This window comes from Manis pentadactyla, chromosome 6 (genome assembly GCF_030020395.1).
Source record: "Manis pentadactyla isolate mManPen7 chromosome 6, mManPen7.hap1, whole genome shotgun sequence".
In the NCBI taxonomy this organism is placed as follows: Eukaryota; Metazoa; Chordata; class Mammalia; order Pholidota; family Manidae; genus Manis; species Manis pentadactyla.
The window spans coordinates 71,221-86,350 of NC_080024.1; the positions used below are offsets into that span (position 1 = coordinate 71,221).

Consider the following 15,130-nt stretch of genomic DNA (forward strand, 5'->3'; position numbering starts at 1 on the left):
CAATTGCATCAAAAAAAATAAAATACCTAGGAATAAACCTAACCAAAGAAGTGAAAGACTTATACTCTGAAAACTACAAGTCACTCTTAAGAGAAATTAAAGGGGACACTAACAGATGGAAACTCATCCCATGCTCGTGGCTAGGAAGAATTAATATCGTTAAAATGGCCATCCTGCCCAAAGCAATATACAGATTTGATGCAATCCCTATGAAACTACCAGCAACATTCTTCAATGAACTGGAACAAATAATTCAAAAATTCATATGGAAACACCAAAGACCCCGAATAGCCAAAGCAATCCTGAGAAAGAAGAATAAAGTAGGGGGGATCTCACTCCCCAACTTCAAGCTCTACTATAAAGCCATAGTAATCAAGACAATTTGGTACTGGCACAAGAACAGAGCCACAGACCAATGGAACAGACTAGAGAATCCAGACATTAACCCAGACATATATGGTCAATTAATATTTGATAAAGGAGCCATGGACATACAATGGCGAAATGACAGTCTCTTCAACAGGTGGTGCTGGCAAAACTGGACAGCTACATGTAGGAGAATGAAACTGGACCATTGTCTAACCCCATATACAAAAGTAAACTCAAAATGGATCAAAGACCTGAATGTAAGCCATGAAACCATTAAAATCCTGGAAGAAAACATAGGCGAAAACCTCTTAGACATAAACATGAGTGACCTCTTCTTGAACATATCTCCCCGGGCAAGGAAAACAACAGCAAAAATGAGTAAGTGGGACTATATTAAGCTGAAAAGCTTCTGTACAGCAAAAGACACCATCAATAGAACAAGAAGGATCCCTACAGTATGGGAGAATATATTTGAAAATGACACATCCGATAAAGGCTTGACGTCCAGAATATATAAGGAGCTCACACGCCTCAACAAACAAAAAACAAATAACCCAATTAAAAAATGGGCAGAGGAACTGAACAGACAGTTCTCCAAAAAAGAAATACAGATGGCCAACAGACACATGAAAAGATGCTCCACATCGCTAATTATCAGAGAAATGCAAATTAAAACTACAATGAGGTATCACCTCACACCAGTAAGGATGGCTGCCATCCAAAAGACAAACAACAACAAATGTTGGCGAGGCTGTGGAGAAAGGGGAACCCTCCTACACTGCTGGTGGGAATGTAAGTTAGTTCAACCATTGTGGAAAGCAGTATGGAGGTACATCAAAATGCTCAAAACAGACTTACCATTTGACCCAGGAATTGCACTCCTAGGAATTTACCCTAAGAATGCAGCAATCAAGTTTGAGAAAGACAGATGCACCCCTATGTTTATTGCAGCACTATTTACAATAGCCAAGAATTGGAAGCAACCTAAATGTCCATCAATAGATGAATGGATAAAGAAGATGTGGTACATATACACAATGGAATACTACTCAGCTATAAGAAAAGGGCAAATCCAATCATTTGCAGCAACATGGATGGAGCTGGAGGGTATTATGCTCAGTGAAACAAGCCAAGCGGAGAAAGAGAAATACCAAATGATTTCACTTATCTGTGGAATATAAGAACAAAGGAAAAACTGAAGGAACAAAACAGCAGCAGAATCACAGAACTCAAGAATGGACTAACAGGTACCAAAGGGAAAGGGACTGGGGAGGATGGATGGGTAGGGAGGGATAAGGGGGGGAGAAGTAGGGGGGTATTAAGATTAACATGCATGGGGGGGTAGGAGAAAAGGGAGGGCTGTACAACACAGAGAAGGCAAGTAGTGATTCTACAACATTTTGCTATGCTGATGGACACTGACTGTAAAGGGGTTTATAGGGGAGACCTGGTATAGGGGAGAGCCTAGTAAACATAATATTCGTCATGTAAGTGTAGATTAGTGATAGCAAAAAAAAAAAAAAAAAAAAAAAAAAAAGGGCAGTTCCTGTGTGGTAACCTCCAACGAGTTCTACACAAGGGTATAAAGGGCATATAAAAGTGTAGGCAAAGGGTCTGTTTGTGTTTATACAGAGGATCAAAGCCTAATTGGGCTACCCTGAAAATGAACTAAGATATGATATGAAAAAGAACTTCCAACATCTGCACCCTCTGGAAGACTCATGCCAGAAGATGATCATCAAAAAACCCCAACAAAGATCCACGCACTGCTACAGCTGTAGATGCACTCATCCCACCAGTTCCTGGACCTGCCATGGGAATGAGGAAGGAGATATCTAAGCTGGCCTGTGCATACAGTAAAACAACAAAATTGGACTGGATCTATACTGTTGGAACTCAACCAAGAATTTGGAGAAGTGCAAATTGTAGCGCTCCAAAGTCTTACAACTACAAACTGTTTATTGTTAAAAGAACATATGGCATGTGAACAGTCCCCAGGAATGGGTTGTTTTAATTTGTCTGATTTCTCTCAGACTGTTCAAGTTCATTTGGACAATATCCACCATATCATAGATAAGTTTTCACAAATGCCTAAGGTGCCTAACTGGTTTTCTTGGTTTCACTGCAGATGGCTGGTAATTACAGATATGCTTTGGTTATGTAACTATACTCCTATTATGTTAATGTGTGTGTGCAATTTAAGTAGTAGCTTAAAACCTATACATGCTGAAGTTACTCTACAAGAAGATATATCAAAGAAATAATCAATCTTCCCATGTTTTCTTCCGCCTGCTACTTCTATAGCTTTTCTTCTTCCTTCCTAATTACAACCCTTAAATAGAATTCGTGCCTCATATCAAATTTACCGAGTATCATAATTCTTCCAAGTGGTAAAGATACCTCAAGACAAATGCTGGGCATAGAAGCCACAGGGCATAAATATGCAAAGAAGTAAAAAGCTAACTTTTTCAAACAATAAGGCTTCTCTCTCACTTACCAACTTCACATTTCCCTGTATGGCCCCGGAAGATGACTGGTTAGCCAGAGACGGGTAAGATTCCTCAAGGGAGGAACAACCTAAGACAGGCACAGTCGCAGGGGGGCCATCAGGTGAGAAATTGGGGATCAACAGAGGTGAGGCTTAGAACCTCACCCCCCCGTTCTGAGAGAAATCTTCTGCATACGTGGATGTTTTATTGCCCTGGTCTAGCTTGGATTAACACATAGTCTACAGGCACACACCTGATCATCTACATGTGCTCTCTTACAACACTAAACTATGTTTTCTACCTTTATCTTGTATCTACCTACCACTTCAGCATTTTATTAAAAATAATAATAATAAAGAGAGAAATGTGGTATCCACATATAAATCAAGTATAAAAACCAAATCAGTATTCATATTTGAACTGACTGTTTATAGTTCATAATGTATGAGCAAAACCGAAAGTTTCTGTGATGACTGCCCTTGTACTGTTCACTATGTAACTTATTCATTATGTAAGAATTTGTTCTACATGTAAAAACTTGTTTGTTATGCCTCAGAAGATTGGAGACTGACAAAAATTAGGCTTGGGGTGGAATAATGATTGTGCATTGAGCATTGACTCCCCTATACAGAATTTTATTGTCGTTAACAACCATTTGATCAATAAATAAGAGAGATGCCCTCACAAAAAAAAAAAAAAAAAAAAAAAAAAAAAAAAGGACAGACTTCCAATGGTAAAATAAATTAGTAACCGGGATGTAATGTATAGCATAAGGAATATAGTCAAGATATTGTAACAGCCTGGTAGGGTGATAGCTGGAACCTAGAATTATGTATATAAATGTTCTACCACTGTGCTGTACACTTGAAACTCATGTAATGTAATACTGTGTGTCAACTACCCTTCAATAAAAAATAATTATTAAAAAAAAAAAAAAAAAAAGATGAAAGAATACATTTACTTATAGTACAGAGTTGACATTACATAGGAAAATCCTATTTACACAAACGGTCAAAGTCACCTGTAGTATGGTGGAACCTTTCTAAACAAATACAATGGGATGTTATGAACATATAGGACAGGGGAACAGAAATAATACCGGCAAAAAGTCACGTACTCAGCCTCCTCTCTTTTCGGTGTCTTAACGGAACCACAAGTTGGTAGTTTGGACAAGTCATAAGTGTTCTTCTCCGTTTTTCCTTTTCTCAACTCTTCGCTGAGGCGAGTTACCATGTCGGCAAGGATCGTCCTAGAGAAAACAATGTTTCAAATCAACATCCATGCTTCAGAGTTATCCATCTTTAGTAAAAGTTTAGCTTTCATTGTCTTTCAAGTAAAGACAATGCAAATCAATTCATAAAAAAGATGAAAGAATACATTTACTTATAGTACAGAGTTGACATTACATAGGAAAATTCCTATTTACACAAACGGTCAAAAAGTCACCTGTAGTATGGTGGAACCTTTCTAAACAAATACAATGGGATGTTATGAACATACAGGACAGGGGAACAGAAATAATACCGGCAAAAAGTCACGTACTCAGGCTCCTCTCTTTTCGGTGTCTTAACGGAACCACAAGTTGGTAGTTTGGACAAGTCATAAGTGTTTTTCTCCGTTTTTCCTTTTCTCAACTCTTCGCTGAGGCGAGTTACCATGTCGGCAAGAATCGTCCTAGAGAAAATAATGTTTCAAATCAACATCCATGCTTCACAGTTATCCATCTTTAGTAAAAGTTTAGCTTTCATTGTCTTTCAAGTAAAGACAATGCAAATCAATTCATAAAAAAGATGAAAGAATACATTTACTTATAGTACAGAGTTGACATTACATAGGAAAATTCCTATTTACACAAACGGTCAAAAAGTCACCTGTAGTATGGTGGAACCTTTCTAAACAAATACAATGGGATGTTATGAACATACAGGACAGGGGAACAGAAATAATACCGGCAAAAAGTCACGTACTCAGGCTCCTCTCTTTTCGGTGTCTTAACGGAACCACAAGTTGGTAGTTTGGACAAGTCATAAGTGTTCTTCTCCGTTTTTCCTTTTCTCAACTCTTCGCTGAGGCGAGTTACCATGTCGGCAAGGATCGTTCTAGAGAAAATAATGTTTCAAATCAACATCCATGCTTCACAGTTATCCATCTTTAGTAAAAGTTTAGCTTTCATTGTCTTTCAAGTAAAGACAATGCAAATCAATTCATAAAAAAGATGAAAGAATACATTTACTTATAGTACAGAGTTGACATTACATAGGAAAATCCTATTTACACAAACGGTCAAAGTCACCTGTAGAACGGTGGACCTTTCTAAATAAATACAATGGGATGTTATGAACATATAGGACAGGGGAACAGAAATAATACCGGCAAAAAGTCACGTACTCAGCCTCCTCTCTTTTCGGTGTCTTAACGGAACCACAAGTTGGTAGTTTGGACAAGTCATAAGTGTTTTTCTCTGTTTTTCCTTTTCTCAACTCTTCACTGAGGCGAGTTACCATGTCGGCAAGGATCGTCCTAGAGAAAATAATGTTTCAAATCAACATCCATGCTTCAGAGTTATCCATCTTTAGTAAAAGTTTAGCTTTCATTGTCTTTCAAGTAAAGACAATGCAAATCAATTCATAAAAAAGATGAAAGAATACATTTACTTATAGTACAGAGTTGACATTACATAGGAAAATTCCTATTTACACAAACAGTCAAAAAGTCAACTGTAGGTTCCCAGGAATGTGTTGTTTTAATTTGTCTGATTTTTCTCAAACTATTCAAATTCAGTTAGATAATATTCATCATATCACTGATAAGTTTTCACAAATGCCTAGGGTGCCTAACTGGTTTCTTTGGTTTCACTGGAGATGGCTGGTAATTGTAGGTCTGCTTTTGTTATGTAGCTGTATTCCTATTATGTTAATGTGTGTACGCAATTTAATTAGTAGTTTAAAACCTATCATGCTTATGTTACTCTACAAGATGATATGTCAAAGAAAAAATCAATCTTCTCATGTTTTCTTCCATCTGCTACTTCTATAGCTTCTCTTCTTCCTTCATAATTACAACCCCTAAGTAGAATTCGTGCCTCATATCGAAATTACCAAGCATCATAATTCTTCCAAGTGCTAAAGATACCTCAAGACAAATGCTGGGGATAGAAGCCACAGGGCATAAATCTGCAAAGAAGTAAAAAGCTAACCTTTTCAAACAATATTGCTTCTCTCTCACTTACCAACTTTACATTTCCCTGTATGGCCCCGGAAGATGACTGGTTAGCCAGAGACGGGTAAGATTCCTCAAGGGAGGAACAACCTAAGACAGGCACAGTCGCAGGGGGGCCATCAGGTGAGAAATTGGGGATCAACAGAGGTGAGGCTTAGAACCTCACCCCCCCTGTTTTGAGAGAAATCTTCTGCATCCGTGGATGTTTTGTTGCCCTTCTCTAGCTTGGATTAATACTTAGTCTATAGGCACACACCTGATCATCTACATCTGCCCTCTTACAGCACTAAACTATGTTTTCTACCTTTATCTTGCATCTACCTACCACTTCAGCACTTTATTAAAAATAATAATAGTAATAATAATAATAAGGGAGAAATGTGGGATTCACATATAAATCAAGTATAAAAATCAAACGAATAATCATATTTGACCTGATTGTTTATAGCTCATAATACGTGATCAAAACCGAAAGTTTCTGTGATGACTGCCCTTGCACTGTTCACCATGTAAGAACTTATTCACTATGTAAGAACTTGTTCATCATGCTTCAGAAGATTGGAGACTGCTGAGAATTAGGCTTGGGGTTGATTAATGATTGTGCATTGAGTCCCCTATACAGAATTTTATTGTTGTTAACAACCATTTGATCAATAAATATGAGAGATGCCCTCTCAAAAAAAAAAAAGAAAAAAAAAGTCACCTGTAGTATGGTGGAACCTTTCCTAAACAAATACAATGGGATGTTATGAACACATAGGACAGGGGAACAGAAATAATACCGGCAAAAAGTCACCTACTCAGGCTCCTCTCGTTTCGGTGTCTTAACGGAACCACAAGTTGGTAGTTTGGACAAGTCATAAGTGTTCTTCTCCGTTTTTCCTTTTCTCAACTCTTCGCTGAGGCGAGTTACCATGTCGGCAAGGATCGTCCTAGAGAAAACAATGTTTCAAATCAACATCCATGCTTCAGAGTTATCCATCTTTAGTAAAAGTTTAGCTTTCATTGTCTTTCAAGTAAAGACAATGCAAATCAATTCATAAAAAAGATGAAAGAATACATTTACTTATAGTACAGAGTTGACATTACATAGGAAAATTCCTATTTACACAAACGGTCAAAAAGTCACCTGTAGTATGGTGGAACCTTTCTAAACAAATACAATGGGATGTTATGAACATACAGGACAGGGGAACAGAAATAATACCGGCAAAAAGTCACGTACTCAGGCTCCTCTCTTTTCGGTGTCTTAACGGAACCACAAGTTGGTAGTTTGGACAAGTCATAAGTGTTCTTCTCCGTTTTTCCTTTTCTCAACTCTTCGCTGAGGCGAGTTACCATGTCGGCAAGAATCGTCCTAGAGAAAATAATGTTTCAAATCAACATCCATGCTTCAGAGTTATCCATCTTTAGTAAAAGTTTAGCTTTCATTGTCTTTCAAGTAAAGACAATGCAAATCAATTCATAAAAAAGATGAAAGAATACATTTACTTATAGTACAGAGTTGACATTACATAGGAAAATTCCTATTTACACAAACGGTCAAAAAGTCACCTGTAGTATGGTGGAACCTTTCTAAACAAATACAATGGGATGTTATGAACATACAGGACAGGGGAACAGAAATAAAACCGGCAAAAAGTCATGTACTCAGCCTCCTCTCATTTTGGTTCCTTAACAGAGGTACAACTGGGTTGTTTTGACAAGTGACCCGAATCGTTTTCCTCCGTTGTTCCTTTTCTCTGCTCTTTGCTTAGATGTGGTCCATATACCAATACCAATAAAACGGGATACTCCTATTTACTGATGTCTGCCACTTCATGCACTACTTAAAGCCATAAAAGCTGTACCATTGGCCATAAGGGCATCTAAAAGGCACAGTATGAAAATAAGATAAGCACTACCAGTAGCTTAGAGTTTGATCATCTCATTTTATTTCAAACTTCAAAAATCAAAGTTGTAACGTCTAATCAATTCTTTTTAGTATCCCCAAAGGGATATTTCTAATATCACTTCTAAAATTTACCTATAAAACACGAATCTATTTCATATTCTCATCAACCTAACTGAAAATTCCCATTGTATTCAATGGCAGTTTTGCATCAGGAAAGATGGGAGAATATGGGTCACAATTGTACCTGATTTGTACAGTTATCCAACTTTCATTTTAACATCAGTAACACAAATTTTCAGACAGCGGCCTTCAATAAGGCTTACACAATTCAATTAAAAATCTTGGGGACAGATCATACTTATAGACAGACAAGCAGATGTATGCAATGCACTGTGACGTAAAGCCATGCAGCAGTATGTAATATGACAGCAGCCAGTGCTACACTTTATGCATTGCTATGACAACCATATCACAACCAAATCACAATGCGGTGTTAGATGTACAAAAATAAGCATACCCATACCATATCTAGTCTATGTCTCTCCACCTTCCAGTAGAAAGAGTTGGCACAACATTATGAAACAGAAATCACATAGTCATGAAACCAATTTTTAACCACCCAAAAGACACCAATACGAAAGCAAGGCAATAACTGTAAGATGAAGGGAAAACTTAAGGGGGAATCATAATGGAAATTTTTAAGAAAATATTTTCAAGATGCTCCCCAAATTAAGATTTAAGAAAAATCATAAAATGTACATTTCAACAATTGTTCAACTTTATGTCTACAGACCTGATGCTTCAGAACAGCTTGTTGCCTTCTGATTTCTCTCCCCTAAAAAATAAAAAGCTTTTAATATATAATTTCAGGGAAGATTTAGAACATGTTACAAGTATTGCAAGTTCCTTTTCTGAGGTTCTATACTTGTCCATTAGGTCGAACTATATAAAATTGTAAATATGTAATCATTTTTTACTTACAAAATAGGCAATTTCATGCGGTTCTACCTAACACATAAAAACTGTATGACAATATCAAGGCTCTTTATTCAGCAGCCATTTAAACTTAAAATTCAAGGACCTCATGCCACATTTCAATAGCACATTTACTGAACCGACTGACCTAGATTGTCAGAACATGTCAGATACAAATGGAACATGTATTTTTTATCATTTTAACCATAAAATATTTATTAAATAAATCTAATAAGTAGATTTGGCACAACCCTGAAATCTAACTGACTCGAACTCTCTCCACTCTGAATATAAATTGCCAAACAGTCTATAATTAACAGCATCTATATCATTTTATACACTGTAAGTGAATGAGAGTGATGAGAGGCAATGGGATCAGCTTGAGATTCTCACGCCTGCCTAGGACTCAGCGGACCATTCCAAAGGGTGGGGCTTGATGCAAGCTATTCTATGAAGGCTAATAATTTAAATATTTTTATAAAGGTAAAATCTGGGTGAAATTAATATTAAGGGAAGCCATGAAAAAGGGTCGAAATCTAAAGAACAAAGTAAGAAGGTCTATATAAAAAGGTGACAAACAGTTCCCTGTCTTTATAAACTACATAGCAAAACGCAGTCTGTAGGAAATTCTACAAATTACCCAGTTTATTCAACAAATAAATTTCAAGAAGTGAAAACACTGCAAGAAGATTAAAGGGGCCTTAAAGGATGTATCAAACATGCCCAATGTTTGGATCTTACCTAGATTTTGATTCAAATAGACAAACTGTTTAGGAAATTCTGAGAGTTAAGAATTTAAACAATGAAAATTTTGAACAATGTCTGATATTTGATATCAAGAAATTATCATTTTAAAGTATGATAATGTATTGTGATACTTTTGTAGAAAACAAGAATTCTTATCTTTTAGATTTATAGATGAAGTATGATGTCTAAAATTTGCTTCAACAAATTATGGAAGAGGAGTAGTAGATGGGAATATATGTAAAACAATATTATATTTAGAATATGATATTTAGAATATGATAATTTTTAAAGCTGATGATAGGTACATGATGTACATTATTTTGCCTACTTTTGTGATATTTCAGATTTCCCACTATAAGTCTCCTCGTGGAAACACATACACCAGCATAACGCTAGTGTACTACAGGAATAAGCCTGCTTAGTGCATAGGTAATAATCAAGAGCTGGTTGTCCTCCATCAGGAAATCAAAACAAATACACTGTTATGTGACCTTATTTAGAGTCCCAAGTAGTATGTCCAGACATAGGAAAAACATTCTTTCAAAATAACCTTTCTAAAACAATTTTTAAATTACCTTATACTTCTTTTTTGAGAGAGAATTCCTTTGGTGTGAAGGTTAAGAAAATTTTTTTAGTGTTCCTTTTTCCTTAAAAGAACCTTAAAGCAGGATTCAGCCTGAACAGCTCTGGACACTTCTGCAGCCAGAGCCAGCAGTCCTGACTGCCCTTTATGCTGTGGCACCAGGCTTGGAATCATGACATATGACCTCACACAATGGGTGCCATGGACACAAGCACTGCTCTTGCTCCCATCACGGATGACAGTTACACCCCACAGTCCAAGCACCATGCTCTGTCTGAGGCATTTTGAATGTGTTGTTTACTTTAATCTTCATAATCATTTGACCTAGGAAGGTGGGTTTCACGGTCCCTATATTACCATTGAGGGAACCACAGGCCCACTGAGGTTAAATCATTTCCTGAGGTGCACTGGCAATAAGGAACAGCAATGTGTGATCTGAACCCAGGACTCTCTCTCTCTAAAGCCTGGGGTCTTAGCCACTACATGTACTTCACTGCTATTACAAAGACATTTTTATACTTGATACTGATCACGATATTCAGGATGAAAGCATAGTCAAGATGATGTTACGGCAGGGTTATGGAAAAAAACCAATGCACATAACTCAGTGTCTACATGTCAAAAAAATATCTATACTAAACCTTTTCAGTAATTCCCATTTTAAATATTAATCCTGAGGAGAGAATTTTGGCTGAGATTTCAAATGAAGACAGTAGGAACAGCAGTTGTACTAACTGCATTTTTACACCATAAAACACTAATAAGGAATCCGGCAAAACAGTTTTATGTTCACCAGCATGGGGAGCTTTTGATTGAATTTCAAGGGTTGAATCAATTAAGCTTTTTTTAATCCAGTTATGATTTTTACATAGTTATATTTTATTCAGCTAGGAAAATACACCTGTGACAAAAAAGGAACAGATTATCTTGGTGTCCAAAATTCACCTGAAAAATGACATCATTTACATTTTTGCTTTAGGCATTTATAAATAAATACTTTCTAAGGGCGATTCATGTATTGGGCTTTTTCATAAAATGAGAAATGGATTGTTAGGAAAAGCTGAAGCTTGTATTAAAGTTTAATTCACTGAACAGTCAAATCAATTGTGGGTGAGGAAAAAAAGAAGTATTTTTCTCAATAAACTTTCCTTAGAAAAAGCAAATATAATTTATATCATTTGATTCCTATGATTTTTTTTCATTCAGAAATTATGCATAAAAAGGAGTTTATTCTTTTTTCTTAGTTTCCAAGACTAAGATAGTAAATGGTTCCTGAAAATAATCTTTCTTAAGATTTAAAAGAAACAGAGAAAAAAGATGACTAAGAAGATAGAGATGGTGACAGATCAAGCCTTTTATACCATTATAATTCTCCTTTCTACAGCTACTAATTTAAATCTTTAGCAGTAACACATTCATTTCTATAAATACTATCGTGAGAGAGAAGGAAAAAAAGATTTACGGACACACATACACCAGCATAAAGCTAGTGTACTACAGGAATAAGCCTGCTTAGTGCATAGGTAATAATCAAGAGCTGGTTGTCCTCCATCAGGAAATCAAAACAAATACACTGTTACCTGTCCTTATTTAGAGTCCCAAATAGTATGTCCAGACACAGAAAAGCATCCTTTCAAAATAACCTTTCTAAAACAATTTTTAAATTACCTTATATTTCTTTTTTGAGAGAGAATTCCTTTGGTGTGAAGGTTAAGAAAATTTTTTTAGTGTTCCTTTTTCCTTAAAAGAACCTTAAAGCAGGATTCAGCCTGAACCACTCTGGGCACTTCTGCAACCAGAGCCAGCAGTCCTGACTGCCCTTTTTATGCTGTGGCACCAGGCTCGGAATGATGGCATATGATGACCTCACACAATGGGTGCCATGGACACAAGCACTGCTCTTGCTCCCATCACGGATGACAGTTACACCCCACAGTCCAAGCACCATGCTCTGTCTGAGGCATTTTGAATGTGTTGTTTACTTTAATCTTCATAATCATTTGACCTAGGAAGGTGGGTTTCACGGTCCCTATATTACCATTGAGGGAACCACAGGCCCACTGAGGTTAAATCATTTCCTGAGGTGCACTGGCAATAAGGAACAGCAATGTGTGATCTGAACCCAGGACTCTCTCTCTCTAAAGCCTGGGGTCTTAGCCACTACATGTACTTCACTGCTATTACAAAGACATTTTTATACTTGATACTGATCACGATATTCAGGATGAAAGCATAGTCAAGATGATGTTACGGCAGGGTTATGGAAAAAAACCAATGCACATAACTCAGTGTCTACATGTCAAAAAAATATCTATACTAAACCTTTTCAGTAATTCCCATTTTAAATATTAATCCTGAGGAGAGAATTTTGGCTGAGATTTCAAATGAAGACAGTAGGAACAGCAGTTGTACTAACCGCATTTTTACACCATAAAACAATAAGGGGAGGGTGGATGGGAAGGGAGGGATAAGGGTGGGGAAAAAGGAAGGGGGCCTTACGATTAGCAGGTATAATGTGGGGGGGAGTGCACAGGGAGGGCTGTGCAACACAGAGAAGACATGTAGTGATTCTATAGCATCTTATTACGCTGATGGACAGTGATTATAATGGGGTTTGTGGGGGGTACTTGGTGAAGGGGGGAGTCTAGTAAACATAATGTTCTTCATGTAATTGTAGATTAATGATGTCAAAATGAATTTTTTAAATTATGAATAAGAAAATATATCATCAGTTCATAAAGATAACACAGCAAGAACCTAACCGGTCACCTTTGGAGTTAGCTATGGCATCAGTGCCTGCTTATTATCCTACCATTCCTATAGGTAGGGCATGTTCTTCTCTCTAGAATTACACAGACCTTCAACTAACAAATGCAGATGGAAGGACAGAATTAGAACATCACCACTTTGCCACAATGGATACAGACAAAGGTGATAAATGGCCACTAAAATCAGCAGCTGAAAAGCTCATAGGAACAAAAAATGGAAGGACTAGACTGACACCTGAGTCCAGGGATCAACATTAACACCGCAAAAGGCACACAGCACATGCTCCCGATGTGATGCCAGCAGAAGTGCACAGCACCACCTATGAAATACTCTGCCCAAATCACGGAACTTGAAACTAATCAAGCCTCAGGAGCCAACTGCCCATTTAAGGAGAAAATACGGATAGAGTACATGTTAAAATGACACCATGACGATCAAAACAAAATCCAGAACGTAGTAAATTCTATAGAACAAAAATGACTCCGTTTTTTCAGAAGTGTAAGGAAAAGCTTAGTAGTAGTATCGTAGATTAAGAGCCTAAGAAAGGCCCGACATCCCTGCCAGTGGGGAGGGCGCTCAGCCGCCGCCCCAGGCCTGCGGCGGTGGCGGCGGACGCGGGGACAGCGTGCCCTCGGCTCCCGCGGGGGGTGGGGGTGGGAGCTGACACCTGGGGGCCGCCAGGGAGCGCTGGCTGGGCAGCTGCGCGGGGCCTGAAGAGCCCGGGGCGGGGGCGCTGTCAGGCCGGTGACCTGCCACCTGGGGGCCCGGCTCCTGGGGCGGGCCGAGGCGCTGGCAGCCGTGTCCCAGCACGCGCGCCCCCAGGACCACGGAGGTGTTCTGCCACCGATTTGGCCGGAGGGCGGCTAGCCGGGCCCATGGGCCGGCCTGAGCAGCAGGCCCGGGGAGGCGGAGTCGCCGGGGGGCGCGCGCATCCCGCGTCTGTCCCCGCAGCTGCCCTCGACGCGGTGGTGCCTCCCTGCGCGGCTGCACGGCCGGCTGTGGGAATGCGGACTCCGCCCCCGGGGATCAGCGGGCCTCGCGGGACGCGAGGTTCAACCCGCCCCCGGCGCGGCACTCCCAGCATCCTCGCTCCGCCCAGGCCGGGCCGGCTGCGTGAACTCGGGCGTCCTGCGTTTTTACTGGATGCTTCAAACTCGGCGGTGATGCAGACACTGGGCTGGGCTTGCGGGGAGGGCTCACACCCGGCCACTCCCGTGCCGCCCGTCCCGGGTTGCGGCTCCCCAGCCGGAAGACTGCAACTTTGCAGAATCATCAGAAGCATCTTCCATATACAAAACGCAGTTGGAGAACCCACTGACCCGGTACGAATGACAGGCCTGTGCTGAGAGGCAGCAGTGAAAGGCTATGATCTTCTCTGGAGACAGAGAAGACAATATAGCACAGAGAAGTAGTGACTCTATAGCATCTTACTACACTGATGGACAGTGACTATAATGGGGTATGTGGTGGGGACATGATAATGGGGGTAATCTAGTAAGCACAATGTTGCTCATGTGATTGTATATTAATGATACCAAAATAAAAATAATAAAGTATTTGATGAAAGAATAAATGAATGAAAAAAAAAGACAGAGAACACTTGCTGTACAAGAGATTCTGGTAATCGGAGAGCTTCACTGGAGAATTCTACCAAACTCTTAAAGAATTAATGTCAATCTTTCTCAAAATCTTCCAAAAAATTGGAGAGTACAAAACACTTCCAAGTTCACTCTATGAGGCCACCATTACCCTGATATCTATCCAGATTAGGATGCCATGAAAAAACACAACTGCAGACCAATATTCTTATTGAAAATAGATGCAAGATTCTTACTATGCTGACGCACAGTACCTGTAATGGGGTATGTGTTGTGGACTTGACAATAAGGGCGAATGTAGTAACCACACTGTTGCTCATGTGAAACATTCATAAGATTATGTATCAATGATACCTTAATAAAAAAAAATAAAAAATAAAATAGATGAGCATTTTCTAAAAGTATCAGTAAACCAAATTCAAGGTCACATTAAAGGGATTTCCCACATGACCAGCTGACACTTATCCCAAGGAGGCAAGTGGTTCCA

At 38.8% G+C, this 15,130-nt stretch overlaps 1 protein-coding gene across 12 annotated transcripts in view; it reads right to left on the reverse strand.

Moving 5' to 3' along the window:
- Nucleotides 1-15,130, reverse strand: part of LOC130684014 (bromodomain-containing protein DDB_G0270170-like) — an 80,816-nt gene that overhangs the window by 22,670 nt on the left and 43,016 nt on the right. For 7 of the 12 annotated variants that reach the window (XM_057503305.1, XM_057503304.1, XM_057503303.1 and 4 more), the window contains 7 exons: nt 8,765-8,806; nt 7,303-7,434; nt 6,878-7,009; nt 5,247-5,378; nt 4,826-4,957; nt 4,401-4,532; nt 3,976-4,107 (listed from right to left, as the gene is read on the reverse strand). In XM_057503305.1, coding sequence (XP_057359288.1) covers nt 3,976-4,107; nt 4,401-4,532; nt 4,826-4,957; nt 5,247-5,378; nt 6,878-7,009; nt 7,303-7,418 — 776 coding nt within the window. In that variant the 5' untranslated portion in view covers nt 7,419-7,434; nt 8,765-8,806. Of the gene's footprint in view, nt 1-3,975; nt 4,108-4,400; nt 4,533-4,825; nt 4,958-5,246; nt 5,379-6,859; nt 7,010-7,302; nt 7,435-8,764; nt 8,807-15,130 lie in introns of those variants that run through there. The other 5 variants (XM_057503311.1, XM_057503309.1, XM_057503310.1 and 2 more) reach the window with 5 other exon arrangements.